The sequence below is a fragment of the Rattus norvegicus genome, chromosome 4, assembly GCF_021556685.1.
Source record: "Rattus norvegicus strain SHRSP/BbbUtx chromosome 4, alternate assembly SHRSP_T2T, whole genome shotgun sequence".
NCBI classification, from domain to species: Eukaryota; Metazoa; Chordata; class Mammalia; order Rodentia; family Muridae; genus Rattus; species Rattus norvegicus.
The window spans coordinates 128,339,228-128,364,729 of NC_141537.1; the positions used below are offsets into that span (position 1 = coordinate 128,339,228).

General features: G+C 43.6%; 1 protein-coding gene and 1 long non-coding RNA gene across 15 annotated transcripts in view; one reads left to right on the forward strand and one right to left on the reverse strand.

The window, feature by feature from the left end:
- Positions 1–25,502, forward strand: part of Slc25a26 (solute carrier family 25 member 26) — a 100,297-nt gene that overhangs the window by 55,981 nt on the left and 18,814 nt on the right. For 9 of the 14 annotated variants that reach the window (XM_087658142.1, XM_087658146.1, XM_087658143.1 and 6 more), the window contains 1 exon segment: positions 21,209–21,253. The exons of 3 other annotated variants lie outside the window; for them this stretch is intronic. In XM_087658142.1, the coding sequence (XP_087514268.1) occupies positions 21,209–21,253 (45 nt within the window). 14 annotated transcript variants of the gene reach the window in all.
- LOC147994984 (uncharacterized) lies at positions 11,155–16,174 on the reverse strand. The gene is made up of 3 exons (XR_015686079.1): positions 15,994–16,174; positions 14,319–14,427; positions 11,155–13,288 (listed from the first exon to the last, which is right to left on the reverse strand). It is a non-coding gene; the product is annotated as an uncharacterized LOC147994984 (long non-coding RNA).

Genomic DNA, 25,502 nt, shown 5'->3' on the forward strand with positions numbered 1-25,502 from the left:
ATGAGTTCACGGACATGAGAGACTCAGGAGAGTGCCCACATATATCTGTTCATACATGTTGGGGGACTCAGGAGAATGTTCATACATTCCCAGAGTACTGGGATATCACACACAGAGTGCCTGATGCTGTTTATCACGGTGATGGTGATGTTGCTGCAGTCCCTGGAAGGCCTCCTTCCTGACTCACCACTCAGCCCCTCCTGAGTCTCTCCCGTACACCTTGTGTGCCCAGCTGTACTTTCCCAGGTTTCTCCAGATGAGCTTATCCCCTGCAGGCTGCCAGTTCTTAGGGAACTGCCCCAGGGTCTGAATCTCCACCTTCCTGTTGTTTTGATCCCTTCCTCACTGGAGCCAATTGCTCAGTGGTGGCTCTCACCTGTGGTAGCTCTCACCCATCTACTCTGTTCTCTTCTTCCATCAGCCCCTCCCCATCAACTCATCTAAGTGTGTGTTTGTTAAAAGTGCATAGATAAAAATTCTCTGCTATTCCAGAACTGTGGATGTTGCTTGCTAAAAGGAAACTGTAGCTTAAGGTAAGTTCAAGCCCTAAACCAAAGGTGATGAGAACTCAAGCTGTTTTAATCCCCCTTCCTTTCTAATGGAGCTGTGCAGCACACGGGATGGCTTGGCTGACAGTAGAGCAGGCAGGTGATGTGTCTCGTGAGATCATAACGGATGTCTGCTGTCACAGCAGGCACTCACAGTGGGGAAATGTGGTGCATTGCCTGTTTGTGAAGATCCTGGTGTCGGCCCCCCCCCCTTCCCCCAACCCTCCGTATCAGTCAGGTTTGAGTTACAGAAACAGGCTACTTGACATAATAAACTGCACCGAGAGGGTAAGTTCATTCTGACTTGGTGTTTTGGTCCATGGTTTCTGATTCTTTTGCTTTGAGGCCTGTGGTCGGGTAGAATTTCATGGTAGGCTGCACACAGTGAGTGATCCACTTACTTCGTGGCAGCCACAGACAGAAAGCTATTGGAAGGAGCTGGGTAGACCCCAGTGGCCTGACTTTTCCTGTTTGTACTGCTCTGAAGGAAGGTGAGGGCGAGTGTTGTTTCGTATGTGTACTGGTTGTTTGTACTGCAGCCTCGGAGGATGGTGCGCTTGTTTCGGTTAGCCCTTTTACTAATTGGGTTTGGGTTCTTGTTTTAGGTTTTTAAGTTCTTGGTACAGATGTTAATTCTGCATCAAATATGTAGCTGGCAGAGATTTTCTCCCATTCTGTAGACTGTGTCTTCATGTGATTGTCTATCCTTTGCCGTGTAAAAGCCTTTTAATTTCATGAAGTTCCATTTGTCAATTGTCGACACTGTTTGTATATTGACTACCCTTATTCAGGAAGTGTTGTCTGTGTCATCGTAGTCCTCCTCCTCCTCCTCCTCCTCCTCCTCTTCCTCCTCCTCCTCCTCCTCCTCCTCCTCCTCTTCTTCCAATATTACTACTACTACTAGTACTGCTTCTTTCTCTTCCTCTTCTTTCTCCTTATCCTCCCCCCCCCTTTTTTTTGAGATGGGTTCTCTCGTACCCCAGGCTGCCTCTAATTCATCATGACCTTGGACTTTTGATCCCTCTGCCTCCACCTCCTGAATGCTGGAATCATGAGTGTGGGCTATTGGGCTCAGCTTTATTATCTTGATATCTTGATATTTTATCCCTATTTTGTCTCTTATCAGTTTCAAACTTTCCAATCTTATATTAAAGTCTGGTCCATTTGGGGTTGATTCTTGTGAGGGTGGGAGATAAGGAACTAGCTTTGTTTGTCTACATGTGGATTTCAGTTTTGCTAATACTGTTGTTGAAGAAGTGGTCTTCACGGGAAGTTTTGGCATCTTTGTAAAAATCAGGTAATTGTAGCTCTGTATGTAGGTGCTTTGTCTGTTCCATTGACACACATGTCTGTTTTCATGCGTACCACACTGCTTTTATTACCATGTCTGCAGAAGAACTTGAGGTTTGGGCTGTGGTACCTCCAGCATTGCTCTTTTGCTCAGGATTGCTTTGGCTATCCAGGGTCTCTTATGCTTACATGCAAATTTTAGGATTTTTTTCCCTTCTGTTTCTATGAAGCATGATTTTCAAATTTTATTGGTCATTTTACTAGAATGGTTTTGGCAAAATAGCCATTTTCAAAATATTAATGTTGTATCCATGAACACAAGAGGTTTTTCCATCCTCTAGTAATTTCTTTTAATTTTTCCTTCAGTGCTGTGTGTGTGTGTGTGTGTGTGTGTGTGTGTGTGTGTGTAAACATGGTTTACTGAGTATGTTGCAGGAGGATAGCAGGCTGGTAAGGAATTAGTGTACTGCTGAGGCCTCTTCCGTTTAATGATTTTAATGTAGAGGTATTTCACTTCTTTGGTTAATTCTATTCCATGGTATTTTTAGTTTATTTTTTAAGGCAATTGTAGATGATATTTTTACTTATTTCTTTCTTAGCATATTTGTTATTGGGTTCTGGGAAGGCTACTAGGTCTGATATCTTGATTTTCTATCCTGTTACTTTGCTGAACACATTGGTAAGATCTCAAATTTCCTGCCGCATTCTTAGGATCTCTATGTATGTATGATTTCAGACAAGGAGATCCTTCTCCTTTCCTGTTTGTATTTCCCCTCTCACCCGCCTTTTCTTTTATTGCTCTAGCTATGGCTTCTGGTATTGTACCTAATAAGGGTAGAGAAAGTGGACAGACAACCTGTCATGTTCCTATTTTAGTGGAAATGCTTTGAGCTTTTTCTTCCTTTGTACAATGTTAGCTGTTAGTTTGTGTCATACATGACTTATGTTGAGATATCTTCCTTACATTCCTAGTTTCTTCAGGACTTTTACCATAGACTGGATTTTTGTCAAAAGCCTTTTATATATCTATTGAGATGCTCCTGACAGTTCCATTTTATGTAATGTATGTTTATTCATTTGGGTACTTTTAACAAGTGTGTATGTTCTATGTGGTGTATACACTCATGCATGTGGGCATGCTTATACCTATGTGTGCCTAGAAGCCAGAGGAGGATCTTGGGTGTCCTGTTCTATCACTATTACTTCTTTGAGACAGGGTCTTCTTTGAACCAGGAGAAAAGCTGGCAGTAGGCAAGTCCCTCAAGAATCCTCGGGTTTCCAGGCCCCAAGGGCATGTAAGTGCTTTTTATGTGACTGCTGGGGTTTGAACTCAGTTCCTTATGCTTGTATGGCAACACTATTACCCACTAAGTCCTCATTTTAGTTCCTGATGATAAAATCTTTGAGAATAGCAGCCTTTCTGGACTCTTGTGTGTTTATCCCAGGGACTAATAAAGTGCTAGAGGATCAACATTCACCAAATGTCGTGATATAACGGCTCTCTGATTCTTGGTCTTATGTTGTTGAAGAATAAAAACCAGCACCACGGGGTTGGGGATTTAGCTCAGTGGTAGAGCGCTTGCCTAGGAAGCGCAAGGCCCTGGGTTCAGTCCCCAGCTCCGGAAAAAAAAGAACCAAAAAAAAAAAAAAAAAAAAAAAACCAGCACCACCAACAAAACAGAAACAAAACATGGTTGAAGGGCTGACAAGATGGCTCAAGGGTTAAGAGCACTGGCTGTTCTTCTAGAGGATCCAGATTCAACTCCCAGCATCCACCTGGTGGCAAACAATTCCCTGTAACTCCAGTTCCAGGAGATACAGCGCCCTCTTCTTGCCCCCGAGGGAACTGCATACACACAGTGCACAGATAGACATAGGCAGGGCACACAGGTGTGAAAGAGCATGAGCAAGTGGAAGGAAGCTTACTAAGCAAAGAACAGGAAGGACTGAGATCCCTGCAGTGGGGTTCCTGAGGGCACTGCTGTGGAGTGCCGTGTGTAGAGGCGTTTTATAAGATTTATGGTAAATGCTGTCTAGACAAAGACTGAATTTTAATGAAATGGGTTATTTGGTTGGATTTATTGTGATCTGAGCCAGTGTGTGTGGAGGGTGGAGGTGCACAATTTTGGGATGTTTTCTTGACCCACCTTTGGAGATGATTATACACACACTGCTTGCCAGATTAGAGGCTAGTCATGTTTTGAAGTCCTTCCAACCCATTTTTCACTTATTTTGTTAGGTGCTGTCCTTGGGGTTTGTCTGCTGGCAGCCACCTTTGCTAGTGTTGACGATGGACCACCTTAACTTGTTTCTGTGACTGTAAATTAAATGAGCTCCATGATCTCCTTGTTCTTTCTGTACATCCAACTTAGAGTTTGCCATGGGCCCTCACCCGTACTGTCCACGGGAAGCCAGCTCCTGACTCACTGATTCTCGACTATTAAACTTCCCTTGTATCTCTGAAACGAAGCCACGCTGATCTCGGAGAGTGATCTCTGTGATGTGTTCTTGAATTCTGTCTGAGTGGTTTTTGCATCTATGTTTATCAGAGAGGTTGGAATATAGTTTTCTTGGGATTTATTTGCTACTGGCATGGGAGTAATACTTGTTTTCTAAAACTCCCGTCTATCTAGTGAAATAGCTTGAGAAGTATTTAAATTTTTTGAAGTAAGCAGTAAACCCAACCGTGTCTGGATTTTTTTTTAAATTACTGTTTCAATGTTACAGGTTTTCTTAAGTTGTTTATCATATCTTGGTTTACTTTTGAAGGGTCATATGCATCTAGAAATTTACCCATTTCTTTAGTTTGATAGAATATGTTTCAAACCTATGTTCTAATGATTTTCTGAATTTCTTTGGTACTTTGTTGCTTCTCTTACTATTGATTTTTAGTTTTACTCTGCCAGATAGCATACAAGAAGTTATTTTTTTTATCAATATTCTGTATTTGTTATGACTTGTTTGTTTAGATGATCCATTTTAGAGAAAGTTTCCTGGGCTACAGAGAAGAATATATTCTTCAGTGTTTCCATGGGCTCTTCTGTAGATGTCTGTTAGGTCATTTGATCTATGATTATATAACATTGTTATTTTTCTTGGGATGCTCTGTTTATTGGTGTGAGTGGGTATTGAAGTCACCCACTGTTTGGTGTTCGGGTAAATCTGTGTCTTCACCTCTCCCAGTGCTGTTATACCAAGTTGGATGCACCCTGTGTTTGACACTTGCATGTTTAGATGCCTGTGATGTCCTCTTGGATTAACAGGGCTGTCTTTATCTTTTCTGACTAATTTGGTTAGAACTTTTATTCCGTTGGAATTCAGAACATAAGCCCCACTTGCTTCCTATACCAATTTCCTTGGATTGCCTTTTCTATCCTTTCACTCTGGCATTGTATTGTTTAATAAGTTGTGTTTCTTTCAAATAACAAATAGATGGATCTCTTTGTTATCTTTGTTTTATAATTCAATCTTCTAGTCTGTATCTTTTAATTGTGCTATTTATTAATTGAGATATTAAAATTCAAAGTTGTTATTAGGAGGGATGTATTAACTCTTGTCATTGTATTGATTTTTTTTGCAGTAGTTTGTGTCTTCCTTTTTTTTTTGAAGTGGAAACTTAAAGGGTTCTTTGGAAAGTCAGTTGTGTTAGATGATATTTTGCTGGGGCAAACACAAAAAAGAGTGTTTGCCTAAAGTGGACACAGGTGAAAGGCTGAAGGAACATTTCAATGAAGCAGACCCAGGAGAAAGGATGTTTTTCGAAAGTAAGCATGTTAAAGGACACATGATGAACAACACACATGTATTGGTCTGCCTTACATTGCATAGTTGTCGTTGGGACTCTAGAGAGAGAAATGTACCAAAAAACTTCTGGTGGTGTGCCTCCGGTTCTTGTCTCTTCCACAGACTCGGACTGATTAGCAGAGTGATGTCAGCTGAGACAGACACATGTACTGAGGCAAGATCATGGAGGACATATGATGTTTAGAGTGAGTAAAAATAGAACTTGTTGGACAATGAAGGAGGTTGAGCTAGGCTTGCTTAATAGAGCTAACTGTACAATGCTTGTTAGTCTAGAGTCTTTGCTGATCTTTACTATGCTAAGAGAGATACAGGTGAGAACTTCTCTTGGTGTTCCTCCTGGTGCCTCCTGCTAACTCGTGCAGAGGCTGAGGCCTGGATGTCTCTGCTAGCTAGTGCCAACACTGCTAATTCATGTTTGCTATCTCGACTCTACCAAACTAGTCTACTGGTATATCTGTAAAGTGTTTGTGAGTGGATCAAGCTGCTATTGCTAACCTTTGAACTGAACTGTCAATTTCCAGATGACACAGGCAGGAGTTGTTCTAAGAACCTTTCTAAACAGCCCACTTCCCTGAATCTTTTCCTTTCCACTACCTCTGACGAGTGATGGTATAGCAGGGAGGTTAAAGCATTTAAGAACCATCATTAAAAATAAGGTTTGCTGGGGTTGGGGATTTAGCTCAGTGGTAGAGCGCTTGCCTAGGAAGCGCAAGGCCCTGGGTTCGGTCCCCAGCTCCAAAAAAAAAAAAAAAAAAAAAAAAAAAAAAAATAAGGTTTGAAAAAAATTAGTTACAGTTTTTATTCTTTACTCCTGTATTACTTAGTCTTCCCTTTAGCCTCATGGGAAGGGTGTCGTTTCCTCAAGGATCTTTTGTAGAGCTGGTTTAGTGGTCATGACCCTTCAGCTTGTTTTTATCATGAAAGGTCTTTTTTCTTCAATCATGACAGATCGTTTTGTTAGGTATAGCAATCTCCATTGGCAATTACTGTGTTTCAGTGCTTAGAAATTCATTCTGTTTTCCTGGTTTTTAGGCTATCTGTTGAGGAATGTGCTATATTCTTGTGGGTTTATATATGACTTGACACTTTTCTCTTGTAGTTTCAATATATTTTCTTTGTTTTCTTTAGTATTTTAACTGTAATTTGATGTGGGATAGTTCTTTTCTGGTCTTGTCTGTTTGCTCTGAATGCCTCTTGGGTCTGGATGTTCATTTCTTTCTCTTAAGTTGGAATGTTTTCTACTATGATTTTCCTGGACATATTGTTTATCTCTTTAGGCTGAAGTTCTCGTTCTCTCAAGTGATTCATAAATTAGATATTTTTATGATGTCCCATAGATCTTGTATACTGTGTTCATATTTTCTTATTTTATATTTTTTGGTGTCTGGGTACTCTCATTCATCTGTCTTGATTTCCATTTTCAGAGTAAATTTTCACATTCAGATCACACTGCAGATGCCAGGTGGTGGTTTATTGTAGTTTTAAGTTGCATTTCCCTGGTAGGTGATATTGAACTTTTAAGTAATTAATTAATTAATCACTTAAATAAATGCTGTTGTCTGCCTGTATATTTGTTGAGAGAGAAAAGTCTTTTCAGTTCATTTGCTCTTTTACAGAGATTTATTTCGGGAGGTGGGGTACAGTGCTGGAGAGGTGGCTCAGCAGTTAAAAGTACTTGATGCTGGGCTGGAGAGATGGCTCAGTGGTTAAGAGCACTGGCTGCTCTTGCAGAGGTCCTGAGTTCAATTCCCAACAACCACATGGTGGCTCACAACCATCTGTAATGAGATCTGATGCCCTCTTCTGGTGTGTCTGAAGGCAGCAACAGTGTCCTCACAAACATAAAATAAATAAAATCAGAGAGAGAGAGAGAGAGAGAGAGAGAGAGAGAGAGAGAGAGAGAGAGAGAACGAACTTGATGCTCTTGCAGAAGACCCAGATTTGATTTCCAGCATCCACATGGTGGCTCAAAATGGTCTATTACTCCAATTCCTGGAGATCTGGTTCTCTCTTCTGGCCTTCATAGGCGCTAGGCACATAAAATAAATAAGTCTTTAAAAATATTTTCACTTTGTTTATTTATGTGTATATATGTGTAGATCCTGGTGGAGGCCAGAGGAGGGTGTAGATCTCCTGGAGCTGGAATTCGGGGCAGCTGTGAGCAGTAGTCCTGTGAAGTGAGTGTGAGAACCAAATCTCCAGTTCTCTTCAAGAGCAGCAAGTGCCCTCTAAGCCATCTCTCCAGCCCTGCATTTGCCCTTTTTAATTAGCACGGGGCATGGTGACACAGGCCTGTAATCTTCATATTCAGGAGACAGAAGCAGGAGAATTGAGACTTTAAAACCAGTGCAGGCTACAGCATGACATACTGCCTTGAGAAAAGAGAAAAATAACAAGAAACCAGTCTATTCCCATTGCCAACAACAACACAACAAGCAACATGGGGACAGAACAGGCACTGCCACTGAAGCTCAGTGGTCTAGCACACACTTGCATACAGGTCTGGGTTTGTAGTGCATTAGCCTCTTATCAGATGTATGGGTTCCAAAATGGTCTTCACAGTTTCTTTGCTTTCCTAGTAGTTTTCTTTGCTGTGTGGAAGATTCTTAGACTGGTATGACCCCAGCTGTCCTCACTCGTGTGCTGTGCCTTAGGGATTTGTATGTCAACGCTAGTCACTTTTACCTCAGTCAGGATCTTTAAGAAGATCACCTCAAAAATAGAAACAATGTGATGGAAAGCGTCTGTAAGGAAGAACAGTCTTTGTATTTATTTAAAAGATGGCAGGTTCTTATGTGGTCCAGGATGGTCTCAAACCCTCTTCGAGGTGAGGTGACCTTGAGCTCCTGATTCCCTTCCTCCCTTCCCAAGTGCCACTGTCACAGGCATGCACCGCAAACCCAGCTTACTGTGAATGAATGCCAGCATGTACTGGCACTTACCTTACTAGGGTTTTCTAAATAGGCCATGAACGTCTGCTTTTCACAGGTTCTTCTGCAAGTGTGGTCTTTGGACAAAGAGTATGACATCAGCTGGCATTGAAAAGGAAGGCATGTCCTCAGACCCTACCTAAAGTGGAATCACATAGGATCCTGCACCTTGTTTGAACCGGGCCTGCAGGTGGTTTGCAGCATGCTAATTCTCTCCACTTGGAGTACTTTGCTTGTCCTTATAGCATCCTGAGAAGTTTTAGACCTTGGTTTGTTTGGATGCAGTCCTGTTTGGAAGGCATTCTTCCAGCCCCCCTGAAGTGATGCTGGCTTGTTGGCTTGCACCCCAGCTGAGAGTCCTGTCAACAGGCACCCATCTCAAAAGCACCTGGACCAAACTGAACCAGGCACACAAGCTTTAAAGGGCTTGAATTGTTGTCACAAATGAACTATGGAGGTAGTTGTGGGGACAGGTGGGGCATTTTGAGATGATCTGTATTTGCCGTGAGGAAATGGCGGAGAATCTTCGAGAAGGAGTTCTCTGCAGTAATATTAACTCACCAGCTAAATGCACGTTTAGTTTTGTTAAAGTGTTATAATACATTTTCTCATTGAGATCCATGTTTTTCAATTTCTGGGATAAAAACAGGCCGTTGGCTGCCGCCGTGATCTCACCACACAAAGCAGTTTTCTTAGCACACCCCTCCACCACAGATGCACTTTTATCCACGGCGTCCCAAAGCCTCATGACAGAGGTTACATTGGAGTGAGTGCCTTGCTTTACAGACTGCTGGGGTTCTATTTGTTTCCCATAATTTTCTGCATGTTTATTTCAAATGAACCATAAAATGACTCAGTGCCAACATGTGGTTCTAATAACAAATAAGGGTTGGCAAATGAGTGTTGACTTAGGATTTAAAGTGTTATACATCTGCCATGGCTGACCTCTGAGCCAGTTTGCTGTTCAGCCCTCAGTCTGTGTTAAATAATTTATCAGTAACAACTTGGATTTTTTTTCTTTCTGCATGTCATTTTTCTGGGAGTACCTGTCATAATTGGAAAATACTTAAACATAAACCACTTTGGTAAAACTGTTCATAATAGATTCAGTCCTTGTCAAGTTTTATGAAGTAGGCATGGATATCCCTCAGGGACCCCTTTTGTCCTGTTTCTGAAGTATTTTTGTTCATACTGCATCAAAACATCAATTTCAAAATAATCAAACATGATATGATAAATCTGTGCAAAGGTTCCTACATCAGATGCTTGAGTCAGAACCCATTGTTATCATCTCTGAAGACTGGGCACACATTGTTGTCTCTTCCTTCTTCCCTCTCTCTGCTGGCCCAGCGTTCATAGCTGCTCTGTGTCAGTGTGCCTTTCCTCTGATGTGGAAGACAGCCCTGAGAAATGGAGAGGTTGCCAGTGTTGATGTGTGGGGAAGAGTGGAGGCCATATCAGACTTGAATGGCCTGCTCTGACCAGGCCTCAACTAATTTAAAGTGATGTTTAAAAATTGACATTACATTAATAAAAATATTCTGGTGTAAGAAGAAATAATGTAAAGAGCTAAAATAATATTTTTTATTAGCTACCAGAGTTCATTCATAATCCCAATTTCATTTAGCCTCATATTTTATGTCCATGAAAAACCTTTTTTTTTAAACTCAAATATTAGCAAGGGGGAAAAAAGAACAGATTAGCAAGGAAACAAAACCAAAACAGATTAAATTTGTGTATACAGGATCATTAAATGTAACTGGAATGGGACTAGATTGGGTTTCTGGAATCTGCTGTTTCAAGTGGGGCTGCAGAAGAACGGGCGTGGGGCAGTTCTTGTGGAGGAGCAGACACCTTGTAGAGTAAGGATAGGTGGTGGCATCCTTGTGGACAACCAGATGACTTTGGAACGATTAGTGGCACTCACACTATAGAATGCGGCACTCATGATGGGGTCTGTGTGGTGTGGCATTGACCTCCAGGAAGGGAGACTTCCCAGTGGCTTCTGGGCATTTATGAACACGGGCTTCTTTTAATCAGCTCTTCTTTCAAGCAGATAAAAGTGATTTGAGAGCTCCAGTGCCTTCCACTCAAAATAACTTTCTATTACAGTAGTGTATCCTGCATTACTTTATGTCATAGCTTTTCCTCCCTAATTTCTGAGAATAATTCAACTGCATTTACAGCATGGTTATTCCTCTTTGAAATACTTGTTCCCCTTAAGCTGGTTTTAATGAGCTGCTATTTTCATGTCTAGAGCATATGGCTTGTGAGTTTTCACATAGTCTCCTAGGCTGGCCACCTCACATAAGCTGGGAATGGAGAGTAGGTACTGCTAAGCTTTCTATGCAGCAGCAGGTCAGATGGCCCTTTAGGCTTTGTATGCTGGACCTCTCTGTTGTGGCTGCTTAGCTCTGGCTGGGTAGCGGAGAGCTGGGTGCATGGATGAAAGTGACTGGCTTCACTCGGCTTCACTCAGCGGCAGCCTGGGGTTGGGAATGTTTCGTCACCACCAGAAAACCTTTCCTGTGCCCCCATCCCACCATCCACTATCCTCTTAGCCAACACCATAGGCTGAGGGTATGTGAAAATGGATTGGTTTATTTAGACAACCTGAATTGTATGGAATTAAACTGTAGGTCTCCTTTGCTATCTGGTTCTTGTTACTGTCGCCCTCTAGTGGTTTTCTCGGGTCCACTTCTCCATCAGGTAAAGACTCACGAGGTAAGAAGTTTGCAGTCCCAGCACACAGCCAGGATATATTGAAGCAGAAGGAGCACAAGGCATTCAAAGACACAGACTCCTGTAAGGGACTGTGGGGTGCTTCAATCCTGGGGTCGGAGGGCAGAGTTTGGCCTCTTATATATTCTATAGAGTGGGACAGGGCTAGGTCTCATTTCTCCTCCTTGAATTGAACTGGGAAAGATTCCATTTTGTGATTGGTAGGTTCAGCTGAGAAGCAGGATCTTACTGGATAAGGCAGGCTCAGAGGGATCTGAGATTCCTCCTGAGGAATTGCTGCCAAAAGAGCCTTTCTTTTGGACAAGAATTTGAGAGTCAGCCATCTTTGATCAAAGTGAAAGCGTCAGAGGTCAGCTGGCCTCAGTGGGTCTCAGCTTTTCCAGTTCCGCTCCTTTAGTACAGTGTCTCATGTTGTGTTGACTCAACCATACAGTCACTTCCACTGCTACTTCATAACTGTGATTTTGCCACTATTGGAATTGTAACGCAAATATCTGTATTTTTCTGATGGTCATAAGTGACCCTATGAAGGGGTCATCTGACCCCTAAAGGGGTTGTTACCACAGGTTGAGAATTACTGCTTAACTAGCTCCCATCTTTCTTTAGCTTCACACATTGTTTGGAGTTCAGTCACAAATACAACAGTTGCCTCTTCCTTTGGGTTGTTGAGTGGTATTTAGTTGAGTAAGATGTGACCATTGGCTCATCTATTCCCCCGCAGGTAGACATTAGGGCTGTCAGCTTGGGCCCAGGTTAGTAAAGCAACCCTGCCAATTTTATATACATCTTTGTATAGATATTTGTTGTAAGTCAAACATGTGGTTAATATGCCATGGTGCCTGAAATTCTAGGGAGGCTGAGTCAAAGGGTTGCAAGTTCAAGTCCAGACTGGGCTATGTGAGGAAGCTTTGTCTAAAAAACAAAACAACAAAACAAAAACAACTTCCCAGAGTGAGCCGGCCATTTGCGGGCTCTCGTTGCCCCTATCCTTGCCAGTGATAGGAATCGGCAGGCTTCACAACTCCGATCTTCCCGTTCCTTATGCAGTCGCTGGTCTCCCTCTTGCTTGGCTGCTCTGGTTCAGCCCTCCAGTCCAACGCTGAGTAGAAATGATGAGTCCTGAATAGAGCCCTGAACAGCCTTCCCTGTTCCTGGTCGTTTATCAAAGGGGTACCCAGGGCCTTTGGTTTGTTTGGTTTTGGTTTGTCTGTCTGTTGCCATTTAATGTTATAGTAGATGTTACTCTCTTATACATGTTTTAAAATTTAATTTTTATTTGAAATTGTTTTAACATTTCTTTGTGTGTGTGTGTGCATGTACATGTGTAATTATCTACTACAGTGTGTGTGTGTGTGTGTGTGTGTGTGTGTGTGTGTGTGTGTGTGTGTGTGTTGGGGATGGGGTCAGAGGACCACTTATGTAGTCAGTTCTCATTTTCCACCATTTTGGGCTCCTGGCATCAAGCTCCGGCCACCGAGGCTGGTAGCAGACATCTTACCTGCTGAACCATCATGCACGCCCTTATTCTTATTTCTTAAGGGTGAAAATTCCTTACTGTTCACAGTCTGGTAGATATTTTGCATTTCACTATATGCATATTATATTTTCAGGAACTTTTTCTGCATCAGTTGAGGTGTTTACACGGCACTCCATTCCGCTCTTAACTGGAAATCACACTGATGTCAGAATGGTGGGACAGGTTCACATTGCTAGAATATGCTTCACTGCTCATGAAACATTGTCAATGTTTGCAATTTGGAATTCACTCTGTAATATTTAGAGTTTATTCTTTCTTTAAGGGCTTAGGAGCACAGTGTCCCCATGGTTTCCAAGTTCCCTTTCTACACGGAATCTGTGAATCATGTCTCCCTCCGGACAGTGAGTCTTTCACAGGCTGACTTTGTGCTTACCTTGTCAGTGCGTGGCTGGCTGAGTGAGATGGAACTGGAGGGAATTGTTGAGAAACCAGTTTTGCTGCAGGGAAAAGCGGTTTGGGTGTTAGCACCTGCAGAACTCCAAACCAAGTGCACGTTGAGCATGCAGTCTCCTGATGGGACCATGTTGTTTCTCTTAGCTTCTCACATGGGTTTCAGTCCTGCTGCCTCAGATGGTCCCATGACCCTATCAAGGTCTCTAGCCCCTCATTTTGCTCAGGGTCTTCTATGCTTGCTCCTGAGCTCATAGACGGCCATTGTGGAAATGTCTCATTTCCCCCATGTTTGCATGTGGACTCATTGTTTTGATGATGAGCCTGGGGTCAACTGAGGTGGCAGGAATAGTAAGAAGAGTTAGTGTCCTTTCTGTGTTCAAGGTCTCACAGCATCTGATTCATTCTTGACACAAGGCCACCTTTGTTGCCTTTCAATCTTTAGTTGCCTCTGCCCTGTTATCATAGAGTAGCATGTGCTTTTCTAGTTTACCCAAGGCCCTCAGGGGCCTAGCACTTTGTAAAGTGGAACTCTACAAGGGTGCTTGGGGCATGGTCCTCTGGGAGGCCATGGAGAGAAAGAACAGTCTGGACACACAAGACACAGTTGACTGCCCCCTTCTGCAGCTTTCAGAATGTCACATGTGGTTTTTGAGTTTAGTGAGCCACAGACTTCAACCTCTCTCATCTCCTGTAAGCCAGGCCCAGTGCTAGCACTGTGTATAACCCCATCCATGCTGCTTACAGCAAAGTGTGGACCTGGAGCATGGATCACAGCTAAGGAGTTTAATACTACAACATAGCTGGGCTTCCCCAGGCGAGGAGTTCTTTTTGAATTGCTGCCCCATCAGCCCTCCAGGTAGAATTTGCTAACACCTTAAAATAGAATGGTCTGACTGTGCACAGTTCTACAATTGCTTTATTCCATACTCAACATTATCTCAGTGGTTTTCAAGTCTGAGTGTGCACAGGTCACTGCATCAGGTTGTGTGTAACAGGCAGATGTCCTACAGGTGACTGACTGTGTAAGAGAAGTGAATAGAAGTTTTAAACAGGCTTCAGCAAGTGTTCCTTTACCTTGCTTCCTTCTGACTCTTCTGCCCCGTGAGGTCTTTCTGTTCCTGTGCTCGTGATTCTTCCTCCACCAGCTCTGCTCTTCTTGGTCTCCTTTGATGTTTCTACAGTCCTAGTAACAGTGCTTCTCTTAGAACACGAGTGCATTTCTAGTTTGGACAAGACTTAAAGCACATGTTAAACAGAAAAGAAGGTGGCCATAAGAAATGGTAAAAGGTCCAAGGAAAGGTGAGTTCACGTGCCCTACCTAATCGGCACAGACTCTAAACGAGGTTTCGGAAGGAAATGGCTGGATGCATGTGGCTCTGTTAACTAAACTGTTTACAGATTTTATGGGAACAAGGTGCTATGCAGAGGAGAAATGTCTGCCAACAAAGTGAACCCATACTTGGCCCTTCCTCTTGCCTCCCTCACAGTGTGCTATTTGAACCAGGCGTGATTTATTCTGAATACCATGAGTAGGAGAACATGCTGTCCTTCTGTACTTCTGTACCCATCATCTGTACTTCTCCCCTGGCCCTGAATGGCCTGGGAAGCCCTCAGGTATTTGCTGTGAAAGTGCCATGTGGTTTTTTTTTCAGTTCTCATTCATGGTGGTCTGATAGGATGCAGAGTTCTTTAATTTTTTTTTTATCTATTGAGCTTTGCTTTGTGTTTGAGTATGTGATCAGCTTTGGGGAAAGTTTTGTGAGATGCCGAGAAGGTATATTTTCTGTGCTTGGGTGAAGTATTCTGTAAATATTAGGTCCATTTGGTTTATAACATCAAGTAGCTCCAGCATTTCTGTTTAATCTTTGCTTTGATATTCTGTCTGTTGGTGAGAGTGGGTTATTGAAGTCTCCCACTATCAGCGTGTGACGGGTCACGTGTGATTTTAGCTGTGGTAGTGTTTCCTTTATGAACCTGGGTGCCCTTGTGTTTGGGGCATAGATGTTAAGAACTGCAGTGTCCTCATGGTGGATTTTCCCTTTGATGGGTATGTAGTGTCCTTCCCTGTCACTTCTGATTAGTTTTGGTTTAAAGTCTATTTTGTCAGATATTAAAATCCTAATTGGCTTGCTTTTTAGGTCCATTCACTATTTCCATCCTTTTACCCTGAGGTGATGGCTACCCTTGATTTTAACCTGTGCTTCTTGAATCCAACAGTAGAATGGATCCTGTTCTCTCATCCATTTTGTTAGCCTGTGTCTTTTAGTTGGAGATTTGAGAGCCCTGATGTTGAGCGATACCCATGAGCAGTGCTTGTTGGCATCTGCCATTTTGTTGTGCTCTTTCCCTCCCCACTTTGGTTCCCTGGTTTGGAGATTCTTTGCTCTGTGTTTCTTGGCCACGATTAACCTTTTCAGGTTGAAGTTTTTCTTCTAGTGCTTTCTTTAAGACTGGGTTTGTAGACAGATTCTGCTTACATTTTAGTTTTATCATGGATGCCTTTCTCCCTGTTGTGATGAAAAGTTTTCAGGATAGGGTAGAGTAAGTTGGGATAGCATCCATGGTTGTCTCCACAGGAAGGAGCTTCCTATCAAAGTACAGAAGCATACAGAATACCCAGTAGACAGGACCGGAAAAGAAACTCCCTCAGCTCATAATAATCAAACACTAAACATACAGAACAAAGAAAGACTATTAAAAGCTGCAAGGGAAAAAGAGTAACATAAAGGCAGACCTTTTAGGATAGTACCTGATTATCTCCATAGAGACGTTGAAAGGTATCAGAGCCTGTGAGAATTCTGCAGTCTCATGGGCTGGCAGCGGGCTGATCTTTCAGAGTTCCTTACCCAGCTGCCACATTCAGGCAGCTTCTCTGAGGTTTGTGTGGCTGGCACCCTGCAGCTTCCTGCCTTCGGTGTATCCTTCTCTGTGGCTTTTTGGGGGCCAGTTAGAAAGAGAGCAGCCTCAGGGTGCAGCTGAGTATTGGTAAGTGTCTTTTTGAAATAAAGAACCAGTCCCCCCACACTGGTGTGTATGTGGGAGGGCAAACATAAGAAAATAGTGAATTAGAGACTAATTTGACATTTCTTGTGGCTGTGGTAAGCCAGCCACTTACTGCTTTTAACTGTCTCCTGTGTTCACTCCGTGTGTGCGTGTGCATGTGCGTCTACAATGAAACACTGGACAAAAGCAACCTAAAGCAGGGAGGGTTCGTTTCCCTTACCTCTCTTCACTACGCTAGTGTCATATGACTGATACAGTAACAGTATCAGTAAGTTGAGGCACTGAGTCACTTCTGCCCAGGTAGGATGATTGTGATGATTCTACAGAATAAAAGATGGAGCTGCACTGCATGTGTCTGACGCCCAAGTTATCGATGGAGTGATTAACCCCCTTGTTGTCTCTAAGATTTACTTGAACTTTAGTGTGTTCACTCTTCTCTCGGCTAGTTTCCCTCTCTCCCGCCATAATATGCTTAACTTGGAAAGCTATCTTAGAGTGCCTCATTAACCTAAAAGGAATTCATTTCAGTATTTCCTTTTTTTCTTTGAGACAGGGTCGTCTCCCCCTACTCCTGGGTGCTGGGATTAAAGAAGTGTGCCTTCTATCCCACCCTGCACTTCATCATTGAATTCTATTTCTTTTATGAGATACACACTTCTCTTTGTGCAGTGTTAGTCAGTGGATTGATATGGTTAAGTTAAGCAAACCACAAGGTGTTTACTTTTGAAATTCTGTCCAGATCTGCAGTTCCTAGTAGACTCTGGATGGCTCTCGTGAAGCACCCCTCTTTTTAAAGAGTGGCAGTTGTTTTGAACCAAGGAGATTTTTATGTATCCCACCATCATTTGTCCTTGTTCACCACTGGGATTGAACAGAAAGGGACGAGTCTGCAAGAGGAGATTGGCTGTCATCTGTGGGACACTAGAGTGGGAAGCCCTACATGAAGCACACTAATTTGGAAGCTGCCATTGGTCAGAGGAGAGCTCCCCCTTAGAGGATTCCTTGGCAAGGGAGCTGGGCTAGCTTTGGACCTATTTCTGTGTCAGTGGCAAGCTGATCACTTCCATGCTTAAGTCTTAGATGTTAGTAATTTGTCTTGTTTCCACAACAAAATACTTACAACGTAAGGGAACAAGGGTTTATTTTAGATCATGGTTTGAGTGGACCCAGTCCATCCAGGAAGGGAAGACTTGTGAGAGGGACCTGAAGACAGCTGGGTACTTGGTTCCAGTCAGGAAGCAGAGCATCTACGCTGAGTTCATTTTCTTGTTTTTATTGTGGCTAGGACCCCAGTCCTTGGAGTGATACCATCCATATTTAGGGTGCATCTTCCTACTTCCAATAACCTGGTCTACATAATCCTTTATAGACATGGCCAGAGACATGTCCATTGTAATTTTAAATCTGCCCAAGCTAACAATTAGGACAGACCATGATAACCTTGTAATTTTGATTCTCTCACATTTCCTTGAGCTTATAGAGAGTTGATCATTTTTACTAAGTGTAAATGTAATGACATTTACTCTTAATTTTTTGTTCTTCATTCATATTGTATCTGTTGTAGCTTATAACCTAGCCTTATTTATTTAAAAAGTATCTTGTTATGTGATTGTGCAATGGAATAATAAAATTACAGAGGTAAATGATACCTTGGAAGTGATATTTTATAGATTTTCAGTTGTAAATCACTTCCCTGTCTATTAATATACTAGAGGGTTACCTCTCTTACGATCACAAGGTTAGAAGCATTGATTGAATTCAGGCATAGTTGTTCAGTCCAGGACAGCTAAGTCCTGCTCATGAGATAACCATGTGTATTGTTCATGTCATTAGTGATACCAGCACTTCCTGCTAGGGACATCTGACTTTCATCTTCTCTAGCTCACCCAGGATCCAGGATCCTCACATACGCTCTAGGATAGAATTGCTGCTACGCTTGTTGCTGAGTGGAATCCATGTTGAATTGTAGCAAGGTCCCCTGCTTTGATGGCAGGTGAGTTTATTGCTACCCACTTATTAGTGCCACGGGCCTTAACAGCCTTACCCAGTCAAAACATCTTAAATGGAGGCCTTAAACAGGTCACAACACTGACCCATCTTGTAACTTTTGTTATGTCGTATTTTGTAATAGATGGCCTCTGAGTATAGCTGTTCATGTTCTTCATCTCTAAAGCATTGGGGATAATGGCTTGCATCTGTTTGGGGTATGAAATTCTGTGTTTTAAAGAAATATCAGTGTTTTTGCACTTCAACCAGACATGGGGAGGGGAGGCAGCTCTCCAGGAGCCCATGTTCTGGCCACGTTAGGAACAGCTGTGGGTGCCCGACAGCTGTGTGACCCGCCTCCATAGCAGTGGTTTCCTCTTACTGTGACTGACAGCCTGCATGGCTTTGACTTACATTCGGAAATTTCTCACGCATCAGGAGTTCACTTATGAGGGGACTTTCATTACTAAAAGTCCAAAAGGAAATGATGTATTCAAGCATTCTCAGCATGTTCGGTTGTCTTAGACTGTCAGCTAACCTTATCGTAGGGAGTGAAGCGGCATTACTGTGGGCTTTCTTTGTAAAGCTAATGTTCCTGGGAATAGTTGTGCCAGGGTGTCCAGTATATTATATATAAGTTGCCTCTTTAAGCTGAAGGAAGAATTTTATGCATAACTTGCAATTGAGGCAAAGGGCAAAATATTTATCTATGGAATGAAAATTAAATTGTCTCAACAGCCAAATAAATTCAGGTGACATTCTGTGTATATTCTTAGGTTATTTTAATAAAAGAAAATGAGTAATTCTAGCAATAGCTTTTACAACCATGTAAGCCTTTTAATTTATAGGCATAAAATTTAATATTGTTGTAGAATGTGATGTCTTCACATTCGGGAAAAGTCCCAAGAAGAAACTTAGAACTAGAAGAGTCTAAGTCCTGCCTGCTACGTCTCTTGTCTGTATCACACAGCACAATGTGATTTCTCAAGGCTCTGGACAAGTTCTCAGAAGCCTGTGCATGGCCAGCATTTTGGTTTTGGTATTTGATTTCATTGAAAATACAGCTCTTGAGTTTCAGGATAATCAATGTCAGAATCGTTTTGAGAATCAAAACACTTAATTTAATTTCTTGTGAGACTTCGAGACATAGGGTGGCTGACTACTTACTTATGATAAGTACCAGTTTCTCCAAGATTTTCATTTGTCAAATTAATCCAAACTAGAGACACTGACACACATATTCTGAGTAGGACAGATCCCATCTCTGTGGTATTGTCAGTTCCTCTCAGCAGCACCATCTCTTTGGACAGATGCTGATGGACTGTGAGTTCTGACTAAGCCCAGCAGTGGCTTCCCACCCCAAGTCCGTGTGACGACACACCTGCTAATTCTTCTGAAAGATACGGGGATGCACACTAGTCAACACTTCCTGCGGTCTATACCTGAACTAAACTGCACAGAGACAGCAACACGGGGCCACTATACCCCTGAGTGTCACCTCTGCTGGCACCGAGTGTGCTAGACAGGGCAGTGATGGTAAAGCAGCATCTGGAGTCCACTGGAGTTCATTTTTATTTTGGAAATGTAGCTGCTGCTGCTGCTGCTGCTGCTGCTGCTGCTCCTCCTCCTCCTCCTCCTCCTCCTCCTCTTCTTCCTCTTCTACCTCCTCTTCCTCCTCTCCCCCTTCCTCTTCCTCTCCCCCTCCTCCTCTCCCCCCTCCTCTTCCTCTCCCCCTCCTCCTCTCCCCCCTCTTCTTCTTCTTCCTCCCCCCTCCTCCCCCTCTTCCTCTCCCCCCTCTTTCTCCTCTTCCTTCTCCTCTTCCTCCTCCTCTTCCTCCTTCTCCTCCTCCTTCTTCACAGTTTCAAAAAGTTCAGTTAAAAGCAAAGGGGTAGTTGCACTGTGTGGGAATTAATAAGCAGATAAATACAGTTAGAGGCCTTTGCAGGTAAATTAGTCCTTAGGGCTCTGAAGTCTGATGGTGTGACTCTGAAGTTCCTATTATCTTTTGGTGAGTTACACAGTTTCTTTGAACCCAGCCTGCTCATCTGTCAACAGAGTGATGACAGCTCTGATTGGCTTATGGCTTCTTAGCAGGTTCAGTGAGGCACAGCTTACTGTGGACTTGGTGATTCTGTCCCATAATTGAAGTAAACACTGTGAACACTTTCTAAGTATTGTGATGTTGACCTCTTTGATGGGGTGGGTGACTTTCTCCCTGGCTCCGTTGGGTTTACTGTAGTCTGCATGGAGCACCATTCCCAGAGCTTTTCTTCTTCAGGGGTGCAGCTGTTCCCCTCCCTGGCAGTCAGCAGGCTTCTGGAGTCTGCCATGTTGACATGCTCCTCTAAGTGGCTTTGGACTTTACTTCCCTCCATCCCCCCTGCCCCTCTTCCTTCCTGGTCATCACCCTCCACTTTCTTTCCTTCATGCCTGCCTGTCTGTTCCTACCCCACCTCCGTCCTCTCCTCACATTTCTTCCCACTCCTCCCTTGCCTCTTTTTGCTTGCTTTTCTTTCTCCACTTTGTCTCTCTTCATAGTGTCTCCATCTTTCACCTCTTTCCCGCCCCGTCATCCGCTCTCTTCTGCTCAGATGCTCTTCTGAGCGCTCACACGCTGGCTGAGAGCACACCGCCATAGCTCCCCGTAGAACTGGCGGGCTCTCACGGTTGCTGTTGCTATGGGAAGATGGTTTGTGTCTTGCTTCTGTGTCAGCCTTGTCAGTGCTGAGGTTTTCTCCCCATTTCCCAGGGCTTCACACTGCTCTTCATGTTCCTTGGCTTGAACTAGAAGAGGCTCTGTGGCCAGGGTTTATCAGCTTTTTAAACACGTGCTGGGCCTGCTTATTTGCTTAATACTGGTTTTATTTTAGTCATACAATAAAATGAAACATTAATAATCGCAGGTTCTTACAAGAATGCCAGGTCAACCACTGATTTATTTTTATCTAATCTGCATGATTTTTCTCTCTCTCCAGATTCCTTTCTCCTTGGTCCAGTTTCCCTTGTGGGAATCCTTGAAAGTAAGTTTTTTAATCATCATGTGAAGATTTTCCCTAATGCCCAACAGTGTGGGTATGTGATGGAAAAAGATCGTAGTGAGTAGAAGTTTAAATACTCCAGATGCCAGCCAGCAGCTGAGTGCTTTTCCAAGTGACTTACAGGCTGTTTCAGACACTGCTGAGCTGTGCATGCTGTCAGGTACAGCATGTGGAGCTGAGACGCACATGTTCAGAACATCGTGCTTCACTCTCACCTGGACTGCCTGTTTTCTCCACTTAATTGAATGGCGTGTGATAAGTGGGCTTGCAGGAAGAGCAATGAGGATAAGTGGAAAGACGCCAAGGTGCAGACCCCTCCAGCCCCAGGGCAGACAGAAGGAGCAGCATCAGGCTGGGAGGCTCTGACTGCCTCTCACTTCTGTCTGCTGCTCACTCCTAGTAGAACGAGGAGCCTTGAGTGTCTGCGTCCTGGGGTTGGGGAAGATCACTCATCTGATAGATAGAAGGGAACACTTGAAGTATGTGGTGAGGGCTGGGAGGGTGGCTCAGCAGGTAAAATGGGCTTGTCACACAGGCCTGACAATCTAGTTCAATCCTTAAAACCTACATAGAAAGCCAGTATGGTAGTGCATCCCAGGATGCCTCTGGTGAGCTGACATGGCAGCAGTAGGCTGGGACCTGTGGGCTGTGGAGTATGCTGGAGAAAGTGCTTCCACAAGGTGGGAGATGAGGGCCAGCTACCAAAGCTCAACCTGTAATCTCCACACACAGGCACGCACACATGCACAGAGATTGATTATTACTTAAACATGCATAGGCATCGCACCTGTTCTTCATCACGTGGGGCCAGGGCAGTGCTGTGAATTACACAGGTCTTTGCCAACATTGCTGAGGACTTTATAAGAAGAGAACTCCATGGTACAAGTCGTCATCATCATCTACAACTTCAGTGTTGCACTGTGCACGCACACATAGAGAGCTGTACTGAGTCTGTGGGTCTGCGATATAGAATGTAGGTCTCGCTAGGATAATGGTCATGAAAGATGGGAAGTTCTTGTTCAAGTGAGAAGGGTGTATAAATAACGAAGCAGAACCGAGGCATGGCTTGGGGCTGGGGACAGCTGGGCAGCACAGTGCTAAAACCCCAACTCCAGTCCCACCTCTACTACAAGAAAAGGAACAGACAGAAACCAAGCTGATGCCACCATAATTTTATGGGTTTGCTAAGGAAAACACTCTTTAAAATGTCATAGTTAGTTTGAACTCCAAAATAAATCCTATTAAAGTTGTATATAAAAGAGGAATAAATGAATTCAAAACATGGCTCTTTTTAAAGTAAGCTGTAAGGTGGTACCAGCAAGATGGTATTCGCCCTCAAGCCCGATGGCCCAAGTTCTCTCCCAGGATCCACATGATAGAAGGAGAGAACCGACTCCTAAACATTATCCTCTGACCCCGAGTCAAGCCGCTCTCCACGCGTGCGCACACGGGCGTGGCTGCACCCCCAACACACAAGTAAATGTGAGTTTTTTAAGTTTCAGATAAACTAGGACACTAAAGATGTACCATATGTGATGATTTTAAAAGTACTGCAACTCATTTAATGGAGTTTTGGGGTCTTTTGTTATGTTTTAACGTTTCCTTCATGGTGCAGGGTAAAAACAGATTCCTCGGTCCACTTTTCAAGGCGTGATCTAACAGCTGTCCAATGAGAAGGTCACATTCCCTTAGCATACCAGGTCCCTTTTCAGTGTGTGACAAAAGAACTGTGAGTCCAACAGCAAACAAGAGCCCTGTGTGAGCTCCTCAGTGGCCAGCACTCAGACTGCAGGGCCCCACAATGGCCAGCATTCACAGCCGCTGCTCATGCTAACGCCCCGGCACTCGCATCCACGGCAATGCTTGCAGGTCCAAAGACAGAAGGACGGGTTGGGTCCATTTCTCTCCAGAATCAGGACATTTGTAGAGTTCTGGCTAGCTGAGAAATTGGTAGGAGTTTTTGTAGTAACCACAGATTCCAGTACTGTGTTTAAAGTTCTTTTTAAATTTTTAGTTTTAGTTTTATGTGTTGCCTGCAAGCTTGTGTCTATACTACATGTATGCCTGCTACCTGGAGAGAGCAGAAGAGGGCATTGGCTCCCATGGAGCTGTAGCTACAGAGGGTTGTGAGCTGCCATGTGAGTGCTGGGAATTGAATTCAGTGCATGGAGAGCAGCCAGTGCTCCTAACTGCTGAGTCATCTCCCCAGTCCTGTTAAATGCATGTGTGGAGTGGTACATAGTTTTAGCTCCTCAAGGAGTACTATGCATACATGCACAAGATGCATTAGTTCTGAGGGTGTTAGAGCCACTGCATGCACACAGCCCAGCTCACTCCTGTTTCTGTGTTGCCAGTGTCCTTCCTGCCCCAAATCCCCAGCAGTCACTGCTTTCTATTGCTCATAAGCAGGCAGAGCACGGTATGTAGCATTCCATGCTCTGCCGGCCACCTTCTCTTCTAGAATGCTGTTAGGTCTTTGTATTGCTTTTTGCCCCTGTGGCATTTCAGAATGTGTGCCTCCATTCAGTACTGATGTACATCTGAGCTATTCCCAGGCTTCCTGGCTATTCCTAAGTTTCTGTAAGTATCTACATGTATGGACATAGGCCTACCCCCTCCCCGCCCCCCCAAGCTGCCTAGGAGTGGTGTCCCTGGGCTGGAAAGAGGGTATGTGCTTAATTGTGTAAGAATCTGTATAGGTGATTCCTTAATTGCACAAAAGCCCATAAGGCTATGAGTGGTTTCCAGTGCACTCCGCACTCTCCCCAGCATACGTGAGAGATCCTGCTCTGTGTCTTTGTTCCATGTGCACTGACTTAAAGGAAATAGCCACTCTAAAATAGTTGTAGACTACTGCCTCAGCAGAGTTTTGATTTGCATTTCCCTCAAGGTTAAATAATGGTGTACTTGTCTTCATATATTCTGTGATTCTTTAACATCTAAATGTGAGGTCATAGAGTCTTCGTGGAAGCAGAAGCCTTGTGGCCAGTTTTTGTCTTTATGGTTTTACCCACATAAGTTGCTTTTACAGTCACATAAGGAGATTGTGTTATATGAGGTGATTTCTCTGTTGTGCTCATGTGGGGACATGACTTAGGAAACTTTCTCAGTCAGGACCCTTGTCACAGAGTCACAGGTAGCTGTCAGAATGGTCTTGGGATCCTGTACAAGGCTACACAGTAGCTTTGTCAGTCCGTAAGGGAACATGTCCAGGAAGTGGTCATATGCTGGTTCCGCTGTGTAGCACACCTGTTGGTGGACTCACAGCTATGAGTCTCCCAGAACTGATTGATCCCAAGAGCTACATAGATGTGAAAGCCTTCATGCTGTCTTAGTTGTCTTGGTTGTCTGACATCATTATTTTGAAATTGAGTAGATGACTTGGAAATAACCTATTATGTACCCATGAAAATGACATAGTAAAATCTTATACTCTACCAGACGGGAAGTCAAATGTCCTTTTGGATGGAAGTTTAGAGTCCCATGTTGTGGATGTTGTCAGGCTAGAGCTGAGTCCCTGCTCTTCAGTTTGTCTTTCATCAGACAATAGAGTTCATTTGTGTGGGCCTTTAGAAGTGAGAAACACAAGCTCTTCATGGCGTGCTCTCATGGAAGCTAGCTGCCCCCACTTGGACTCCATCCATTTCTGACACTGCCTGTTTGTACCTCTTGCCTATGAATACTGCTAAAGGAGTTTGCCATGCTGGGCTGGGGAGGGGCGAGCCCAAGTTTATCATTGTTCGTCCTCAGATAGGCCTTTAACAATGGCTAAAACCAGGTGGTGGTGCATGCCCTTAGTTCAAGACCAACCTGGTCTACATAGAGAAGTTACATAAGTCTACATAAGTTACAAGATGAAACATTATTTTTTAAAAAAGGAGAGAGGAGGAGGAGGAAGAGGAGGAGAAGGAGGAGGAAGAGGAGGAGGAGGAAGAGGAGGAGGAAGAGGAGGAGGAGGAGGAGGAAGAAAGTGAGAACCATTTGGGGAATGGTTCAGCTCAGTTTTCTGTATAGCAATGCCACTGAGTTACCAGTAGGTGAAAAGGCTGGGCAGAGGTTTGTAGCTTGCATACTAATAGACAGTAGCAACTCTTGTGACACTGCATAAAGGCATGCACTTAGTAGGTGCATACTGATTTCTGTAGTCAGCTTTGATCATTGAACTATGGAAGTTAGCAGGAGAGTACATAGGGACTCTACTGGTTTTGTAACTCTCCTGTAACTCTAAAAT